Here is a 21139-nt window from a genome sequence, read left to right on the forward strand (position 1 = left end):
TGCCAACGGAGATGAAACTTCTGCGAGTAGAAGTACACAGTCTAGCTCTAAAAGTTCAGTGTCTTTGAAGCATGAAATTCTCTAGCGCGATGCGTAAACGAGTTTCCCGGTGTTTTAGTACCGTGACGACATGAGACGAACGACGATTACGATGACGACGACAGGAGACGCCAACAGCCCCAGACCCTGATGGGCTTCTGTCTTCCGCTCAGGTTTGTTACCCAAATAACCAGTCAGATATGGACGCCGAATATTCGGCACCGTCCGAATCGCAATCGTTGCCTGCTACTACAACAAAACATTTCGCACTATATATATATGTTTTAACTTTTGCACCTCGAACTCCCAATACCTTCCTTTCAGCTTCCGAGACGGCAACCAAATGATCTCGTTACGAACGCGATCGCCACACACTCCTCATTCTGATTACCCAAATGAACACAAGCAGTAGTAGTACGCCTGCTTTAGTGGCGCAAGGGCGTCTGGGGCCAAACAGCCCAAACGATTTCTCAAACGATTCCATTATTTAGCTGTAGGATGTACTACCGCTTGTGCACCCATAATTCAAACGTGTTACAGCGGAAGCTGTCTTAGACGGACCGATGGTGTTCTGTCAGAAAACTAATGCGTTTACCCATAGACCGGTTGGTCGACCGTAAAGCTCTGGTAAGATCTCCGGACATATACGGAGCGTGCCTGAAACCGGCTTTTATCGTGTCAGAACGGTTACTTGAAAATCGCGAAACAGGAACCGTTATAGATAAGACAATGCACGCGCGGATGATGAAGAAGGAGCACAATGGTATACCTTTATCTCATAAACCACGTATCGGTATACATTTACACAGTAGATGCGTTTACTTAGCGCGCGAAAAATCGCCGCATGGGTTTGTTCTTCGTTTGAGACTTCGGCCTTTGAATGTTTGACGATCGACTGGACGCACTTTCATTGTGCTGGACGAAGCTTTCGTCGCGTCTTTCGTCTCTCAACCTCCTTTACGAAGGAGTGGTAAAGTTCTTTTTTTTTTTTTTCGTTATTCGCTAAAATGCTTTAAATCTGCCTTGCAACATTGCTGGGTGATAAAGCGCAATTTCATGCCCAGAGCTCGTTAGAGATTCCTTGGTAGCCTATGTCGATCCTCAGTGCTCCTTTACATAGCGACTCACGGCCCAAGTTAAACTTTCTTGTATGCCGTATTTTTGCGCGTATAACCCGCACCAAAAATACGTAAATTTCGGCGGCAAAGCAGGGGTGCCTGTAGTACGCGGGGTTTTTCCTTTAGTGCAGCTTCACGGCGATGCGAGTTGTGCCGTGAAGATGACATTGTGTACACAAGAGAGGAGTAAATGATAGGTTCTTTCGTTGTTGTTGAAGATGATGATGATCTGCGTTGGTGCCTGATGGTTGCGGCACTGATGACACGACGACGATGGTTGATAGAGGGTTTTTCAAACTGTATATAGTTAAGCGAGAGACATATACAGGATATTTACAGACTGAAGTAGACAGAGTAAGAAATAAAATGGGGTTCTTGGTCAGCTAAGACTTTGTGCACGCGGCACCCCCGTCAGCGATGAACCCTGACCTAAGACTACCCAAGTGGTGAGATCCTCCCTAGCCTGACCTGGCTAGCCCGGCAATACGCCGGCAGTGCATAGCACATTAATACCCCAAGGATTCGACCCCGAGACTTCGTGCCTCGTGCTTTTGATGGGTTACTTAGGCTCCACCCCTGATACACAGGCCAATCAGTATCTCCTGGCGACCTGACTAGATGGATCACCAAATCCGGGCCTAAACCGCGGTGGGCAACGCCCCTCCGTAACCCTCAAACGCTGGTCCCTCTCTCCCACCAGAAAAACAAGGAAGAGATCAAAAGTAAACCAAGCAAATACGACAAACACTCAGACACCCGGGGAAACACGTGCAAGCGCCCGGGGCAAGCTTTTACGCACGCGGCCTGCGTTGCCCGTTCCCACGCCCGCACTTTACGCGTATAACGCCTTGTCCAAAGCTGGACCACCACCACAAACTCGGGGTGACCCGTATCCGTTCCTCTTAACGAACGCAGCGCGCCCTCGAGGCTCCCCGCCATTGACTGGCGATCCTCGGCAGAAACCATACGGGACGCGCGGACCCCGCAGCGTCGCATTCCCAACGAAACATCTTCGCACTTCCGTACTGTACGCTGGAGCCAACAAAGGCAGAACCACCGCTTCAAATCGGCCGCCGTCCAAGCGCCGTTGACAGCCCCTTGCTACCCCGTTATCAGAAGCGCGTCGGGCCAACTGGTTTTACAACCGTCCCTCTGGCTAAACGCACGCGCAGGCGGCCCCCGAAGCAACCGCCGCCACGTCCACGCAAAACTCATCGAGCATCCGACCCGCGGTTTCCCACGCTCGTACTGTGCTTTGCAACTCGCCGTTCAAAACAACTCCACAGCCCAGCCGAGGCTCAAGACAATTCGCCTCCGCGCAGGCGGCATGATCCAAAGGCCGTTCGCTCTTGACAGGCTGGCTGCGATAAAGTCCTTCATGCGCCCTTCAGGGAACCGCCGCTTCCCACGCGTTCGACTTTGCAGCGTCGCTGGCGCCTGCAACCCTTACAAGAGGACTGCGGCTCAAGGGATAGCTCTAGCGGGAGCAGCGACACTGAGTTAGTTGCCACTTTCGCCTTGCAGTCAGGGCATTGTACAGCCGGTAAAAGGCTTGTCTATAACACAACGTTCGTACTCTCAGCCCTATCCTGCCCCGCCGGAGCGGGATTTGAATAAAAATACTGCGGAATTCTGAAGTCTTAGCCCTTCGCTTTTGCCTCCGACATGTTTGGAACGAGTATGTTTCGGCAGTTTTCGGATGTAGCTGGTTAAGTTGAACTCGCTGTTATAGACAAGCGTTTTACCGGCTTACTTGCTCAATATACGCTTTTTTTTTCTGTCCACATAGTACGTGATGCATTGCTTGAGCAGTAGCTTTGGTGCAGCCTTTCCTGTACCAAATGTGAGGGCAATATGCGAGGATTTTTTTTCTTTTCCGGCGGGCTGAAGGTGGGGGTCAGGACTATATGCAGGGGCGGGCCATACGCGCGAAAATACGGTATACTTCGTCGCGTCCTAAGCCTACTTCCAACCAAACTCTATATTCAACCTTACCGAATGTGTGTTAAAAAAACAAGCTGAAAACGAATTGCGAAAGTTGTGCCGAAGTTTTTAGGTCTGGCGTCTATTACACGTTCGAAAAGCGCGCCTCATCGCCCCAACGATTTTAAATGCGAGTAAGGTAGCCGCCCACTGAAGTCAATTTTTCGGTGGAACAGCGACAGCGCATACGAATTTTGTCATATCCTACCGCGTGCGACCACAGGCCCCCTCGCAAACGAGGGCGGTACTGGATCACGGCGTCTTTAACACTTTATTACCGCCATTAGCGCTTTTCATTACAATCATGCTCATATTTTAAGTGAGGGGCAATCTACATGCACATACACAGCACTTTCAATAATGCTGAAATCCTCCCATACACATTTTAACCATTCCCCAAGGACGTGGGTTCGATTCCCTGCCACGGCGGCTGCATTTCTGATGAAGGCGAAAAGCAAAAACGCCCGTGTGTACGAGATTTCGGCGCACGTTAAAGATCCCCGGGGGGTCAAAATTAATCCGGAGCCCACTACTTACGGCGCGCCTCATAGCCCATGTAGCGTCGGCGCATTAAACCTCATAATCAAACCATCAATCAAAATCAATATTTTGACCATAGACAGAAAACCGCATAACATACTAGCGATGGCGCTCTTTGGCCACGTACGCCCTTGCGAACACCCGCCTAGTACTTAATCCAGCATAAGAGCAGAAGACAACATAAAACATTCCCCTGTATACCAACGGTTAAGTTTTTTTTTCCGTCTATATTTTTATTAATATTTTTTTTCTGATTGCGTTTAATCATGGTGCAAACCTGTATAGTTTTAAAGAAAAGCTCTTCACGGAGCCCGCAAGCCGCACCGTTTCAAAAGTACGCTCGTTTTTTTTTTCTTTTTTTCGCATGCGGCTCATTTTGCTTTGTAGAGCAGCTTCAGAAATGCGGAGTCATGAATGTATCGGTTTTACGGACATCCGGCATTCGTTGAATCACGTGATAGCTCGTGTCGGCTCGTCATGCACACACGCCGCCGCAGCGTGCACGGTGACGTAACCCTCCTCTTATTCTCCGCATCAGCGTGCCCGGGACGCCAACCTAGCAAGGATCGGATGCCGTCGTCCAGCAGAAAACGATGCCGTACGAATACGATCCGAACGACAAACCGGCGGGCTTACGCAGACGGTATATGTATAGTCGTCGTCATATTCAATCAGCGCCAACACTTTCCCCCTCGAACTCGAACTCGATCGATAGGTGGTGTCGCTTGTGAACCACATCAAAAACACGTCAGGACTATAGACAGCCAGGACTATAGCCAGAACTATAGTCCCTGTAACCTAACCAAGAAGCCGAGCAGTCCTTTGGACACAGGTTTCAAAATAAAGTTTCTCTCTCTCTCTCTCTCTCTCTCTCTCTCTCTCTCTCTCTCTCTCTCTCTCTCTCTCTCTCTCTCTCTCTCTCTCTCTCTCTCGAGCCCAATGATACGTCACTCAACACCTTGTCGACTAAATGGGGACGCCATCATCGTCAGCCATCGTTGTCGTACTAACCCCGATAATCACTGTCAGTCAGCTCGGAGGCTTCTTAGAATTAATTTCCTCCAACAATCGCAAAAAATGGTATACTGTATTTTGGCGCGTATAGCCCGCCCTTGCATATAATCCGCACCCCCACATAAGCCCGGAGGAAAAGAAGAAAAAAATCCTCGCGTATTGTCCGCACATTTGATTCAGGAAAGGCTGCACCAAAGCTACTGCTCAAGCAACACATCACAACTATGAAGACAGAAAAAGCGTATAATTATCAAGTATAGCATACTGACTGCAAGACGAAAGTCACAATTCACTAATAAAATTCAGTTGTTAGATTGCGCTTGTCGACCTTGTTTTTTATTCCTTGCCCTTGTACGTTTTGCGCGATCGCTGCCATGGAAGGCTTAGTCAGTGTTACTGCGTAGGAGCTTCACGGCACAACGCGCAATGCCGTGAAGCTGCACTGAAGGAAAAACCTCGCATATTGTCCGCAGCCTACATTGCCAGTGAAATTTTCGCATTTTTGGTGGGGGATTATACGCGAGAAAATACGGCACATCGGCGGACACTCCCGCTACCTCGCCCAAACCTCACGAAGTCCAGAGAAACGACACTCGGAGTCTTGCACTACATCTCGCACCAACGCCTTCCCGTACCCGACTAGGCTAGACTGGATATCCCCCACCCAAAATCCAGCAGAATTCAAATACTGCCAACAGCCAAGTGCGCATAGACATACTGTCATAGACTGTGGAAAAAACGCACCTACCACCTTTCCCGGAACCCCAAGCTCGAAGAGCAGTGGGGGCCACAACTGTCCAACCTCTCTCTGCCTCTCGGATCAACCCCTGATCAGCGGAAAGTGTTCGATGCTAAGGCGCCCATCGATTCCGATGAAAATGAAACTACTCGCTACCACGACAGCTTCCTTAATGCGCTTAATAAGCGTCTCTCTCTCTCTCTCTCTCTCTCTCTCTCTCTCTCTCTCTCTCTCTCTCTCTCTCTCTCTCTCTCTCTCTCTCTCTCTCTCTCTCTCTCTCTCTCTCTCTCTCTCTCTCTCTCTCTCTCTCTGCAGACAAGGGAGACGACAATTCCGAAGTACAGTCTTTGTCGAAATTTTCTAAGCCCCGCCAAATGTTTCCGGGCTCCCAAAAATTCAAAACAAAAGTTTTAAATTTGACTGTGACCCAATTATATAATGACAGTAAGAAAGAAAGGCGTTCTCACCCGCTTTTTGGCCTAAGACCTTTCAGCCTCACTCGAGAAGTAAGCTTGTGCTCCGAATTTTTTGCTGCCTACGGTCCTTTGGCATGGCGCAGACAATTTTGACAAAGGCTGTACAAGGCACCACCACAACTGCGCCCGCAGCAAGCACATAAAACGATTCTGTGAACGTAAAAATCACTGCCATCTGTCATACCGAGCCGCTCTGAGCCGTTCCGACACCTTTAGGCCCCACGGACGTTCATGCGTACCAGTGTGTGTACGGTTCAAATTCCCGACTCTCTCGCGTAGTGCGTGAACTTTGGGCCCGCAGCGTGGCCCCTCGTACGACCGCGCAACTTGCCGGGAATTTCTCAGTTCTCCGAGACTCTGTTTTTGAAACGTTATGTAATCAGGTTTTCATACTCATTCAACTCTTTTTTCAACTTTCACCTCAAGGAATAAGTCATTGCGGCTAACAGTTATCGTTGATTGATTATGGGGTTTAACCGCTTAAAGCGCCGGCGCTACATAGGAGGCGCGCCGTAGAGGAGGGCTCCGGATTAAATTCGACCACCTGGAGATCTCTAACCTGCGCCGAAATCTCGAACACACGGGCGTTTCCGCTTTCCGCCTTCTTCAGAAAAAGATGCCGCCGCGGTAGGGAATCGAACCCGCGTCCCTGAGCTCAGCACCACAACGCCTTAGTCACTGACCCGCAGCTGCTGACAATAATCCTCCTCATCATCATCATCATCATCATCATCATCATCAGTGCAATTATGACGTGGGTGAGGGTTAAACGCGTTGAAGCCAGCCCCGATTCTCGTTACTAAACAGCGCAACAAAAACACGGACTTTAGCTGAGGTACACAGGACGAGCGCTGCCCTGTGTACCTCAGCTAAAGTCCGTGTTTTTGTTGCGCTGTTTAGTAATGATGGATAACCAACTCGCCCAATACTGCACTTTGCCCAATTCTCGACGAGGCCGCTTACCCGATGCTTCTTCAAAGTTTCGAAATTCATGTTTTATTTATTTTCGTTTCAGTAACCATCTGAGTCAGCGCGCTCGGACGTGTTCAAGCTATTAGTGTAACATGTCGCTTCAAACGAATGGATTGGTTCGTTTAAAAAAAAAAAAAAAAAACCTGTTTTGGTTTTCTTTTTCTTCATAGACGCAGGGACGCTGCATACACTCAGAATGTTTTTAATGTTAAAGCTGAGCCGATAAGTCGTTTAAATTTGAAAAGGCGACGACGTTGCCACGTTTGTACGCTGAAAGTTTAAAAAACACGTCGAGCCCCCTATCTCAGTCGCACTTCGCGATACTACAATAGCCTCGGCCTCTCCAAGTTTTGCTTTCGGCTTCTCCGCACAGCACACAAAATATGGCTAGCTTTTCCGCACTACACCAGAGCCGTGCAAAAAAGCAAAGCCGGGAAATGTGCGCACAACGCTACCTGTAGTGAATAAGCGATGCATCCGTTCAGGTAAGTCCTACGTCAGCATCTTACGTCGCACCCTCTCCCTCTATTCTCGCCATTCAAACCGGACCATGCCAAACCCACGGCCGAGAAACAGCGTTTTAATGACACGCATTGTAGGCTTAGCAGCGTTGGTCGTCGGCTTCCCATAGTTTTCCACTGGGTTACCCGAGCCAATGACACCCGTTTTCATAGCAGAAGCCTGAGCCAAAATCAATGGTCTCCAAAAATGACGCATGCGCACAAAGGTTTCGAAACGGGAAACCAAGTGGAAGTCCACAGTCGCACCAATAGGTGCGAGCGTGAAGCCGTGGATAGCATGAGCGTAAATGAAGAGAACGATATAAAAGACGGACCCCAACTCTGCGAGTTAGTAGAGACCTCGGAAACACCCAGTTCCGAAGGCTAGCCGCAAAACTGCGCGCTGCCGGGAGTAAGCTTCTCGCATGTTCGCGCAATAGGTTTCACGGAACGTCGTGTGTGGCGTCTGCGCGCATACCCGTGCGTTCGGGGGAGGAGGACGGACGCCAGACGCGCTAACGGCTTCCTTGGGCCCTTCACACCGAGCCACACACCTGGCACGTCTTCTGGATTGCAGCCTTTCTTCGCCCAACTTCTATTTCTCTTTTCTTTTCCCGCCACTTGGCCTTTCTCTCATGAATATTCTCTACTGCGCTCGACGACGCCAACTCCCCCGCATGTGTGCGTATACGTACGCCGGGGCGGAGAGATCATTAGCACAGCGACGAGGCGGCCCGCGGGCGTCCGTGTGGTTTTGTTTTGTCTAGCTTTTTCGCTGTTCCCCACGGCGAGTGGCATGCGGCGGCTCGTCGGCGACGACGTTCCTTTGTCGTTTGCGGTATACGGGCTCCGGCGCGCTGCGCACTTCTCGCGCTGACAGCTCGCGCCCCAAAAACTCCCATCCTAATTGGTGCGCGAGTGATTTTACGCGCGTATGCTGCGGGAGATATGAGAAGCCAGCTATTAAGCGAAAGCTTTCCTAGTGAGATCGATGGCGTCCTGTCTGAAAACTAATAAGATTTCCCATAGACGGGTTGGTTGACCGAGAAGCGCTCTGATAAGATTTCCGGACACATGGCGCGTGCGAGAGACCGGGCGTCCATCGCTTCAGAACGGTTACTTTGTCAGAACCACGAAAAAAAGAGCGCTACGATCATGAATAAGTACACTTGAGTACCTTTATCTCATAAACCACGCGTCGGTACGCATTTGCTCTAAGCCTGGCACACTAGTCCACATTGCATTAGAGTGTGCGGATAACCCCGACTTCCCACCCTTTCCCTCCCCCCCTCCCCCTCCATGAGCTGTGGGAGAACCTGATTAGCAGCGACCGCCTGGACGTCCAGCAACTACTGGCATCTAGGGCGTCGGTCGCCCGGTCATCACTTGGATTCACGGACTTGAGAACCACTCTTGCTTTATGGCGCATTAAAGTTTCGTACTGCTACTACTTCGCATCACTACTACTGCATTTCCTCACAAGACAAGGATTTAGCAACCCTGGTTGAGTACATTTGCTAAAAACCTCCCAATGATCACACTATCATTGAATCAATGAGTCACACTATCGGCCTTCAGGCGCTCGATGGGCATGGCTGGAGATCTTTGAGAGAGGACTTTGTCCTGCAGTGGACGTAATCAGGCTTAAGGTAAAGATAACTATTACAACTACTACTATTAGAACGTCCGTAGATGCGTTGACTTAGTGCACGAAAAATCATCGCATGGGTTCGTTCTTCGTTTGCGATGGGGGTCTCTGATGGTTTGACGATCGATTGGACGCACTTTCCTTGGATTGAACGAAGCTTTCGCGCTTCTCTCCACTTTCCTTGGGAAGGAATGGTAAAGTTTCGATAGATATGCTTGACTAAGGAGGAGGCAGAATTTCCAGGCGGGAAATTAAGGGGAGTCAGGGAGGGGGCGTTGAAAAGAACCATTCTGACTATCGAAGAGCGATAGAGAGAGAGAAAATTCTTTAATGAGACCGAAGAGGTCAGCCCTGCATAATGCTGGGCTTGCTACTTCAGATGGTTGGTGAACATGTGATAAGGGTTATATGCTTACATGAATAACACAAATAAGAAAAAGAAAACGAAAGAAACTCCACCTGACAGACACATGAACACACATAAAAAACAAAAACAAAAAAAAAAGTCAGAGGCAGTCACAGGCTGGAGTCGAGTCCAGAGTCTCTGAGAAAACGCACAAGAGCTTTAAACCCCGCACCGCCCTGTCTTCGCTGTTCCAGGGGCCGAAAAAGTCATCCATGCTGACAGTTCTCGCCCGTAATAAACTTCGCGCTGTCGTTCGCGCCGAGTTAAAACGTGGACAAACGCAGAACAGGTGTTCAGTGTCTTCTCGTACACCGCAAAGCGTACACAGAGGTGATGCGTCATATTCAGTACTTGTGTAACACGCTTGCCTTCTTAAGAACAAACTGAAGTGTACTACAGTTAAAACAGGATGCAACGGACCCCTATGTAAGGAATTCCTGGATGTAACGGTTTTTCAGTTCCTTATTGCGAGCCCCATTGAAACCCATGTGTTTGCGATCTCTATGTAACGAAGGCGTTGCGACGGTAAACCTGGATGTAACGAAATCGCTACGCTGATGCGTTATTGTTTGTTGCGCTTTCTATAAAAAAAATCGGCTGCGAAAAAGCACTAATTTTTAGCTAACTTCACCCGCGCCGCAATCTACCGTGCGTTTCACGTGTATAGGTGCGCTGTCGATTAGGTGCTAGGCCTGCTGTACAGGCGTGTAGTCGCGCGTGTCCACTGCTATCTGTGGTGTCGGTTCGTTGGTGATGACTTCTGCAGCCAGAAAACGAGATGTTTTGCCTCTTCAAAACGAGCAGACAATTTTAAATGTCGTCGCCGCCGCCGGCGAGAAAGAAGAACGTTGGCGCCCGGTACGGTATCCCAGCTGGCACCTTCTCAACATTTTTGAGTGTTGCGAAGAGCATAAGATGGCGAAAGGCGCCCTTTTAGCACAAGCTCGGTCCTTGAAACAGGTTAAGGCAGCACCGAAAAGTGTCAAAAGGCCGCAGTGATACTGAAGTTACGTTTGTGAACATGGGGGTAAAGTGACTTAAGTTACGTTTGTGAACATGGGGGTAAGGCGACTTAAGTTACGTTTGTGAACATGGGGGTAAAGCGACTTAAGTTACGTTTGTGAACATGGGGGTAAAGTGACTTAAGTTACGTTTGTGAACATGGGGGTGAAGTGACTTAAGTTACTTTTGTGAACATGGGGGTAAAGTGACCGTGTTTCTTTGGGGTGCCGTGTAGCGACCAGCTTGTGGGAAAACAGCGGGCGCAAATCTTACAGTTTTCACAGTGAAATAAATCTTTTGAAAAGTGAGTTCACTGCCACTGTCGCCTGGAATTTGTTGCGTTCCGTTTCTGCTTCATTCACGCAAGCCATAACATCCGTAAGTCGAAACCTGCATGTAACGAAAAAAAAATTGCGAATTTTCGTCAAATTCGTTATGTCCATCTTTAACTGTACAGCCGTTGTTCAGCTTGTGCGCATTCACTTTGAAGACGTTGCATATATGTTCACAATATCCACAGAAATGGCATCACCTTGTGTTTCTGGGAGGAAAAAAAAAAAAAAAAAGGACGTCGTACCGCAACAGGCCGAGAATTATAGTGACCTCGAAATAAAAAAAAACATACACGGACAAAAAAAAAAGAGAAAGCAAGACGCTCTATTCGCGGCCAGCGCCGCCTGCGAAGTGTACAAACATTCAAGGCTGAATGGCAGCGCATTATGCGCTCCGCGCGACGGAATTCGCAGACGACGGCCGGGTCGCGGTTTTGCAGAAAAACAGGCGCGCGTCTCGGCTTGTTTAACGAGACCCCCTTGTGTCTCTGCGAGCGCGCGTGCGTGCGCGGCGAAGAAAACAGGCTGGCAAACGGAAAAACGCGCCGAGTGTCGTTGCCCAAGGGCCGAGCCAAAGGCCCGCTCGAGTGCACCAATATCTCACGCATGACGTGAGTACGCTGCCCGGCGGAATAACAGGCAGTAGGGAAACGCTTCGATATCGGCTCTCTTACAGAAGCTCATAGCGGTGGAGAGAAGAAAAAAAAATACATCGGCAGAAACACTTTTAAGACCGTTTACACCTGCAGGAATGCGAAATCATTCGAGCATCGCGTGGTGAAATGTTTTCGAGGAATATTTTTAGGCGTTTTGGCTGCACCGGGGCTGATGATATGCAGTGTCGCGGTTATTCCCCGTGTATAAATTGGCGCCCGCACTTCGCAAGTGGGACATTTAGCGCTGTGATCGCTTTATAACCGAAGCCAACGGAACATGAAGGGCGTTCCAATTTCACCTTTAGACGGCTTCGTTGCCGTCTTCGTGGACAGCCCGCCATGTTAAGTCCCGGTCCAATTCGAACGAATCAGTCAACGAAGACTGCTAAGAGCAGACGGCATCAAAGTCAGCAACGATGCAGGCTGCCTTCTTGTCTTAACTAAAAAGTGACGCCACCGCCACCGTTTTGCGTATTAATGTTGTAACAAAAAGACTTGTTCTTTTATTGAAACATTTACTATGGTTTACTAGTGGAGAAGATGAATTTGTTTAATTTTTAAATCACGTAATATTTGTAGTAATAACGGCAATGTTATTTACCAAACCTGCGGCTTGCGTTTCTCAACGTGTCTGCTATGAGGTTGTCGTCTGCGTTGGTGTTGCGTTCGGGACCGCTGCGCCGTTCCAATTCCTATTCCTTTGGACGTGTAGTTAAAGTGCTTCGTAAGCTGCCTAGCAAGCTGTCCGCGAATTGGAACGCAGCCATGATCGAACAGTTAATCCAGTAGTGTTATGATGGAAAGCGGCAGTCGAGCAGCGTTCTTCTCACCGCTGCAGCACGGCCCGCTCATCCAGGTATCTCTTCGCTTGCCCAGGCGTCACCTAGCAACGAAGGCTCACGCTCTTTTCTTTGTATGTGTTTTGTTTCGCGAGGCACGGCGCGTGACATATAACGTGTGCTTCTGAATATACTTCGCTCACAAAATCGTCGCCAACGCTCTTTTCCGTAATGCCACATTGAAAGCTACCGCGTTCAATAAAAGGAAGCAACCAAGCGAAGCCAATTGAAGGACGAGGACGTGTTTGTAGTGTTTAGGCGGTTTGCACAGGTTTACTGTTCGTCTTCCGAGCAACAGCGTTTTGCCGTTTCGCACCAGGAACCGGTTTATTGATCAACAAGGGATTTATACGTGGAGTTTTTTCCGCCCTTAACGCTATAGCAAAAGTTGGCCCCCGGACCATTGTGAACGAACAGACGGGAGCAGGTTTTGGGGTCAACCTCCGTCTCAGTTCCACCACTTATCCTCAACTTGCACTTATCTGGCGAATATGACGTGGAAGTGGAGATCTAAGAAACAGTTTAAGGGAATACAAAGAGGTCAGTACAGCGGTGGAAAAAAAAAAGAACAGCGGACACCAAAAAAAAAATTAAAGTACTACCACTCAACGTGAAGCCTTTCAAGTGAGGAGCAGTGATTCGCCAAAGTGGCTGCTGTGCCGCCTCTTGACTAGTTTCAGTATCAGCCTGGCGTTGGTACCGAAAGTAATCACGAGAGGGCACTGCTGCCCCTCAAAATGCCTATGACGAGGCACTGCATTGAGATTCCATTAACTTGGGGTAATTGATGCGTTAATTCATGATTATTTCTTTATTTTATGATACTGTGTACTTATCTGCAGCCCAGAAACGGCAGCCTCTGTGGCAACAGCGTAGCGCAAAGACAACCCCCAACACTTTGCATGAGGAAAGTGTGTCTATATATATGGTCCAATAGGTGTGTCTATATGGTGTGTCTATATGGCATCGGCTTCGTAACGCGAGGGCCCCAGGCTCGATTCCAACCACGGGAAGCGGTGATCTTTTCAAACCGTCTGTTTGAGTCCGTGACGCCGGTTTATGGTTTACTATGGTGGCAAGAAACCATGACCCCGGACGAGCTACGACGTCAAGCTGTGCTCCGGACTTTAAAACTGACGCTTTGGCTACGCCAACGAGGGGAATATGGCACGAAAGTAGCGCACATTTCTCCGTATCGAGCGCTGCACAGTACACGAGCGCGGGTACTTGCTCCCTGGGAAAAGTTTCGGTCAGACGTTTTAGGGGGCCGCTGCTAATAAGTGACGCTTATAGACTCGGCACTACAATTCAGGCGGCAGGCGGCACTCACCCTCCGCTGATGGGGCAGCAGCTCTTGGGGGACGTCTTCGACGGCAGGGCGTAGCTGTCCTCGGGGCACGGCTTGGAGGCCACCGGTGGACACACGACGGCCGAGCAGTTGCGTTCTGCGACGGAGAAAAAGAGAGCGATCCGTTAAACCACTGCCGCCCCCCACCATGCACGGTGGGTAAAGTCACTCAAAGGCCAAATCAAATTTCTTTATAGTATTCTTCGGTGGGAATCAGCTTGAATAAAACGAACACAAAAGGAAGAGGGAGTAACACGACACACTGCTGCCTCTTACTTTTGTGTTCGTTTTATTCAAGCTGATTCCCATCGAAGATGTACCAACTAGCACAGACCAGAGCCATTGTTCTTTATAGTATTTCATTCATTGCTTCGGTGATAAATCACCGGTAAAACACGACAGGTCAGATTATATACATACCTTGCTTTCACACTACGCAAACAAAACCGCATTAAGTGTACGCAATGACATCGCTCAGCGATGACAGGAAAGAGGCAAGCTATGCTTTCGGTTCAGGAGAAACTACTCACGTATACCACATTTCGTAAAGCTCGGTGAACGCTACTATCGCCTTCACTTTCGCAATAAGAAGACGCCGAAGAAAAGAAAAATCTCGGTAATCGAACATGTCCAGTCCATACGGTAGCACCCTCCCCCCCTCCTTTTTTTTTACCTCTTTCCGATGGTCAGAGATGAAGACATTACCATTACTTTTCCTCCCCCGACAATGTGTACATACGCGGCATTACCGGCGAAAGTTCGCGCTTCGCGGTATTGCACTCGTTACAACCGCAGCGCAATGTGCGGCCCACGGAGCGCCGACGAGCAGCCCTTAATGACGATATATGCCCGCACGAAACGCGCACACGCGCTCCTTCTAAGCCGCGAAGCATAACTCTCCCTCCGTAAATCGCAGAACACACAGCTACGCACGGTTGTATCCTTCCTCCAACAGCTTTCACCGATCAGTCCACGGCATAATCGGAATAGCCTTTCAAAACGCGCGCACCGCGCAGGAAAGAGACATCGAGTTTTCGCAACGCACCAAAGCCTGCGTTTCTGCGAGGCGTCGAGAAGACGGGGATTGTAAGAGGATGGCGAAATGGAGGAGGATGAAAAACGAATAAGTTTTTCATTGCCTGCCGTGCGGCAACCATTATTCACGCCTCTGGAAGAGCGGCTGGTGGCGGCGAAGGCAATGGCGCAACCCCCTCCTTTATAGCTTCGGAAGAAGCACGTTCTCAGAAGTATATACACACACACACAAGCGCGCATAAGTGCCACACGACGCAGACGGCGGGACACAGGTGCGGCGCGTGGTGCGCATCTTTTTACCCGAGCGCTCAAGTTTCTCCGCGGACGTTGAGCGTTTTTTTCCTTTTACGACTTTCTCCGGCTTATATAATCCCTAAATCGCCCCGCCGCCGCCCGGCGATCGTAAAGAAGGTAGTTATACACCTTGCCCGCGCGCCCCTGTGAGGCGGCGTAAGGTCCCGCACAAAGAAACACAAAATAACAAAATATATATACACGCGGACGGTCGTCTTGAGATTGGAGCCCCTGCGCGACTGCAGCGTCTTATTTCTTTATCGCCTTTTTTAAACCTCTCGCCCCCGTCCTTAAAATCCGCACGGTGTATACCTCAAGGTTGCGCTCTTGCCCCTTCGCTATTCTTTTTTTTTTTTTTTTGCATACGTTATTTTACGGCCTTCTATGCACGTCGTTAAGTGCTGTACACATGCAGACCAGCGCATAGCGACGCTGGACGCGTCGAACAGGTCCAGTATCGTACCTGCGCTGGCCGAGGAGTTTATTTGAAACCGAAGAAAGTGAGACAGGAGATGCGAAGGGCGCGGGAACACGTGGACCCGTGCGGATGGTTATACTACCGTGCCGGTTGGAGTCTTCGCTGCAGTGTCGTAGGAGCGCAATGCGAATATTCACTCAGCGTCCGTGCGGTCACTGCACGCTGTCAGTGGAAGATGCGGCTTGGGTTGTAGCAATAAGTAAACGATAGGTAAAAATGCATGCAGCATTGCTGAGCGCACAGGTATGCAAAGAGCGGACGCTTGTAGTAAATCTTTTTTCTTCCTCATTTTGTGTTTGAGCGCCTGCCTTCGAGAAACCTGAGCGTTGTTATAAACGGAGAACGAAATGGCCCTTATTGGAAGGACTGTAAGCATACACTGAAAAAGCAGCAAACCGACAAGACTGCGCAGTTATTTGTTGAGGGCCCGGGGGAAGGAAACACGCAGTAGAGGGAGCTGACTCTATATAGACACTGACACGCACGAGCAAGTGGGGAAAAAAAGCTGCGGAATCAAGCATGGATGGAACAATTTTGTCTATGATGACACGAATCCCGAAAAAACTCCGTGCCCGTCCATGGCACTCTGTGAAGACGGATAACCAGCGAAGCTGGGCTCAGTCGCGAAACAAAACAAGTTTGTTTGTAATTTGCGATCGAGCATACTTCCCAGCCACTTATCTGAATGCAGGTTGGAAGGACTAGAGTTATATTCCACCGGAAAAAACATGGCCTGTCCGCTCCTCTTCCTATGAAGACAATGCATTGACAGCAGACTGGAATGTCCCAATATGTAGTCACAACTTCAATGTGAACTATGCATGACAGAGTCGTCTTAGCGGCCAATTTCAGTATCGTATTATCCAAGATAACTACATTATATTGAGAGCTATACAGAGCATTCACCAGAAGTTGGCTCTGCCGCAAGGTAAAAATTCTTTGTCGACGCGACTCTGCTCGCGGGAGCAAAAATTTTCAGAAACAAGCCACAAACAGCTTCGCATTAAAAAAAAAAAAAAACTTCTTCGTTTTTTCGCTTTTTTTTTTTTCATGTATTACCGTGACCCATTGAAATACGAACAGCGGAGCGCGGGGCTTTCAGTATATGCCGCGCACACTGGCGGCGAGCCGCGCATGCGCAGTAGGAACAAGTTACGAGAGTTCGTGTCCAACCTTGGTATGGAAAGACTATCGTTCGGCGTGTGATCATTTTGGTTTGGTTCCTGCTTTCTTTTTATTTTCTTGTTTTTTTTTCGTTCTCATTCGTTTCTTTTTTTTTTTTTCACTTGACGTAACATGTCAGGCTGTTTGCTGGACAACCTCGTCAGTATCATTAAACCATTCTCTCTCTCTCTATTTTGTTTTGTCTGACAGCGCACGCTCACGCGAGCGTTACCTAACCTTCGCTGCTCTGAGAGAAAACGGCGCACGCAGCTATATTCCTTCATTTTCTTTTTATTTCGTGTCGTGCGCCCAAGATGTAAAGAACACGGTCTTTGCATATCAAGGTTGGTCACGAGCTCTCGTAACTCTTCGTACTGCGCACACGCGGCCCCGTCGCCACGATGCGCGGCATATACTGAAAGCCACGCACTCCGTGGTTCGTATTTCAATGTACCACGCTAGTACGTTTACCAACTTGCGTAATTTCTTGTTGTTCCAAGCGGTAAAGAAGCTCCCATGACCGCCAATATTGAATTAACGCAAATTTTCTGCAAAGTTTCTGCTGGGCCTCCCGCAAGGGGCTCAACAGAATAAAAGTACCCCTCTCTCTCTCTCTCTCTCTCTCTCTCTCTCTCTCTCTCTCTCTCTCTCTCTCTCTCTCTCTCTCTCTCTAATATATATCTCTCTCTCTCGCCAAGACGCCACTGGTCCGGCACTCCGTTGGTAATAAAAATCAACAAGACGACGTTACATACGCAAGCAAGATAGCGACGGGACGCCCTTTTTATGTGCGGGACGCGAGAATGATGTATTCACGGCGGCCGATCAACGTAGCAACATTCACGCTTCTCGTGAGATCCCCATACGCGGCGGTGCGCTGATTTTATGGCGCGCTCGTATTATTCTTGCCAGCGCACCACCGCCATCTCTTCACTGCGCGCCGTACGTAAGAGCAACAACCACTTCACGAATACTAACAGCCCGGGCCTGTAAGGGGGGCGCTGCTTCTCTGCGGCCTTAAAAATAGCCCTCATGTTTCCGCAGGAGTGCTCGTTTCGGGGTTGCGGGGCCTGCACTTCGCCAAGCGTTATGTGCTGTAACACCACTTTAGATGTTCTCGTCCTCTCCGCCCTCTGCTCGCGAGTGCGGGGACGAGCGGCGCGTTGTGTACGAACAGCGTAAAACACCGCTCGCAACGTCGTTCGCGGCGATGGAAGGGTCGGGAAGAATTTGAATGCCAGACTCTTGTTTTAAGGGCACAAGTTTCCCGCATCGCGGCCGGTACGCTTTAGCTTATCTTCTGGGGGCCACCGACGAACAATGCGCAAGTCTGTTTTGAGATTGCGCGTCGCGGGTTTAAACGGCGTCCCGTTTAGCAACTGTATCGTCTTCGCGTCGTAAGCGTCGCTCGTCGCTCCGACAGCTTTGAAGCTTTCTTGGCATCTTGTGAAGAGCGCAGTGCTTTCCCTAGGAAGCCCAACATGGCCCAACGCTTTATCCACCAGCGCTTCGCGAGCGGTGTAAAAATACACCAGCTCAGTGTAGCCAATGCTGCGTTCCACTTCGGTTGCACACGAAACGGACGAACAAACTGTTTTTAGTGCAGTCAAAGGGACTGCGACAAAACTTTATAAACGCGTGCGACCGCCCGACAGCATAACAAGGTTATAATAAGGTTACACGAATAACCGAAGCAACTATATATTTCCACCTCTCAAGATTATAAAAACAAAGCGAGGCAAATCTCTCCCGCAAAGACTGACAACAGAACGGATATAAGGTAATCATGAAATCGTGATTACGTTATGACGTCTGGGAGCCACGACGCCTGAAAGCCTTGGATACGATTCTTTCGAACGTTGGTGACTGTCTCGTAGCGTACAAGTATCCCGGGTTTCACGTGCCTTAAAGGGGCACTGACACAAAAATTTTGCATCTTGTTTTTTTTGTTGCAATAAGTAGCTAGGGACCTACTTATAACCTGTAGAAACCTCATTTGCTTCAGCGTGCGACGGTTGTTTAATTAGAGGCATTTTCAATGCGGCCAGTCGCAGTTTCGGTTTCAGCGAGTGCCGCGAAACGATGGATTTTGTGGATTTTGTGTGAACAAAGCTGACCACGTGACCGTCGGAGGGATATCACAGTTACAGAGCAGAGCCGCCGTAGCACTGTCGAATCCGCATCGACGGCAGTTTCTGCGAATGCCCCCCCCCCCCCCCCCCCGTACTGATCTCGTGAGGCGCCTAATTAAAAAGCGACCGTGGATGTGACGCAGGCGCTGCGAGGGCAAATGCTACCGCGGCTAACGAACGACGCGCGACACTCGAGACGGTGGGTGGCAAGACGCGCGCTGGGAGCAGCCGGCCGGTCTGCCTACAGGTCCGCCTACAGATGTGTTTGGCTTAGCACTGCGGCGGATATTCGAGTGCCGCTCTCGCAATCGGTGCAGATGACAATTTTTAATGCAACCCGCTATGGCATCATTAACTCCTTTCTCATGTAAGCCACCATGGTCGGGACTTGGGGACAATTTCGTGCAGCGGTAACAAGCTATCACTCGAGCTACCTGCGCCGGCGTGGGCCACTTCGCGGCCGTGGCCGCCGCCTGCACAGCGACCATGCGGCTTGCTCAGTGGGCTTTTCGTGCCTCCGGCGCGTTTCCGCATCCAATGGTAATAAACAGTAATAGAAACAGAGTGCCTGGAATCGCTGTAGAATTTTGGTCGCGGCCAGCTGCCCGATGAGCTGACGAAATCACGGCGCCTCCGCCGCCAACGATCGGGTCGTTCGTTCTCGAGAGCAGTAGCTCCGCCCTCCGGCCCTCCGATTGGAGCGGCGAGCCGGCAGTGCGGAAGCGGCAAACACAAACTCGTGACGTGTTTGGATGTTGTTTATTTACACTTGCGCGTGGTCCTCTGCTGGCCGCTCGGTTGCGTTTCGCACACTTCAAAATTGATTTTAAATATGTTCTAGGCTGTATTCACCGCTGATATTTTGCAGATAATGTATATGTGTCCCCACCAATCTATCTCCGAAGTTATCTCGCCTTCAAAATTTTGTGTCAGTGCCCCTTTAACAGTGGGTGTTAACACTGTACCAATATTTGTACTCGTTCAGAAAACCCTATAGCAACTGGGAGGTTGAGTAACCGTCGTTGTTGCAGGGCCTCCATTTTCATCCGCCCCTGTACCAACCCTTTGAGACCGCATTCCTTGGGATGACTGCGCGTCCGCCGCACACAGCCGAGACAGCGAGAGAGGATGGGGAATGGGGGGAGGGAGGCCAACCAACGCAGCGCCTGCTCCACTTTTATCTTTCACACTGGCAGCGTTACCGAGAAAAGGGTCGGGGACAGAACCAAGCCCTGCGACAACACCCCGGGCGGCGGCGGCGGCGGCGAGAGAAAGTGGCCCACCCGCCGAAAACAAAATAGGCGAGAGAAAGCGAGGCTCGGAGGAGCTCGTGTGGAATGTATTAATCACACGCGCAGCAGTACGCCTGTAAACACAGACGGGCCCGGCCAACTTGTTGCACCCGCCCGCGGGGAAGTGCTTAGGGCAGCCTTCTGACACCCGCACTGTCCGACATGCAGAAGAGGCTGGGTTCTTTCTGTTTTTTTTTTTCCTTTCTTTCTCTCTTCGCCACTCCTGTTTTTGTATACTCTTTTCGTATAACCTCTCTCTCTCCCTCTCTCTCTCCTCCACGGGGCACCAGGATTGCTGCGAATTTCAGCCGGGCCGGTAATCGACGGTTCGGCGTTGAAGCACAGAGACAGGAAGGCTGAAAACGCGCTTCTCCTCCTAGGATCGCTTACGCGGATCGTTTACTGTCGTAAGACTACACTACAGAACACAAAAGCAATGTAAGAAAGCCAAATTTGCAGACACTAAACCGCTGTGCGCTGGCTTGGCCGTTATACCCCGAGCGTCCTTAAAGTCGGCTTCACCAGTACACACAAATGCATTGCTTGGAATGCATTCTCTATATGATCCCAAGTTTCCATTTATGAATGTTTGATTTGATTGATTGTAATGTTTACCGCGCAGACGCAAGGCAGGTGATGAGGCGCGCCGTAGTGGAGGGCTCCGGATTAATTTTGACCACCTGGGTATCTTTAACGTGCGCCGAAATCTCGTACGCACGGGCGTTTTCGCTTTTCACCTCCATCACAAGAGCGGCCGGGAATCGAACCCACGTCATCGTGCCTAGCAGCGCAAATCCTTAGCCACTGAACCACCGCGGCGGGTATAAATGTTCTGCACACACCGACGTATGGAATGTCCTATCATACGAAAGCGGCCAGAATGACTCATGCGTTTGGCCATACTTTTCCTCCTCGCTGCAGCGAGCATCCATCTGCGTGATGCGCTCACAACTCAAACACGACGAAGCCTCGCGCACAGCGTACTGCAGCAGCGCCGGCACAGCCGAAGTAAACAAGTTCCACGCGAGCTTCGGCACAGGCCGCAGGTCGCGTCTGTCGGCGCCAACCCTTTCCGTGCGCCTCCTGCCATTCCGGTTACGTCACAGAACCGTCCAACGGGAGCCACTGAACC

At 50.0% G+C, this 21139-nt stretch overlaps 1 protein-coding gene across 4 annotated transcripts in view; it reads right to left on the reverse strand.

The window, feature by feature from the left end:
* Positions 1 to 21139, reverse strand: part of LOC144149558 (cysteine-rich motor neuron 1 protein-like) — a 241271-nt gene that overhangs the window by 52516 nt on the left and 167616 nt on the right. For all 4 annotated transcript variants that reach the window (XM_077681195.1, XM_077681194.1, XM_077681192.1 and 1 more), the window contains exon 2: positions 13595 to 13709. In XM_077681195.1, the coding sequence (XP_077537321.1) occupies positions 13595 to 13709 (115 nt within the window). The remainder of the gene's footprint in view (positions 1 to 13594; positions 13710 to 21139) is intronic.

This window comes from Haemaphysalis longicornis, unplaced genomic scaffold, assembly GCF_048455015.1.
Source record: "Haemaphysalis longicornis isolate Haplotype H1 unplaced genomic scaffold, Haemaphysalis longicornis Haplotype H1 scaffold_8, whole genome shotgun sequence".
NCBI lineage: Eukaryota > Metazoa > Arthropoda > Arachnida > Ixodida > Ixodidae > Haemaphysalis > Haemaphysalis longicornis.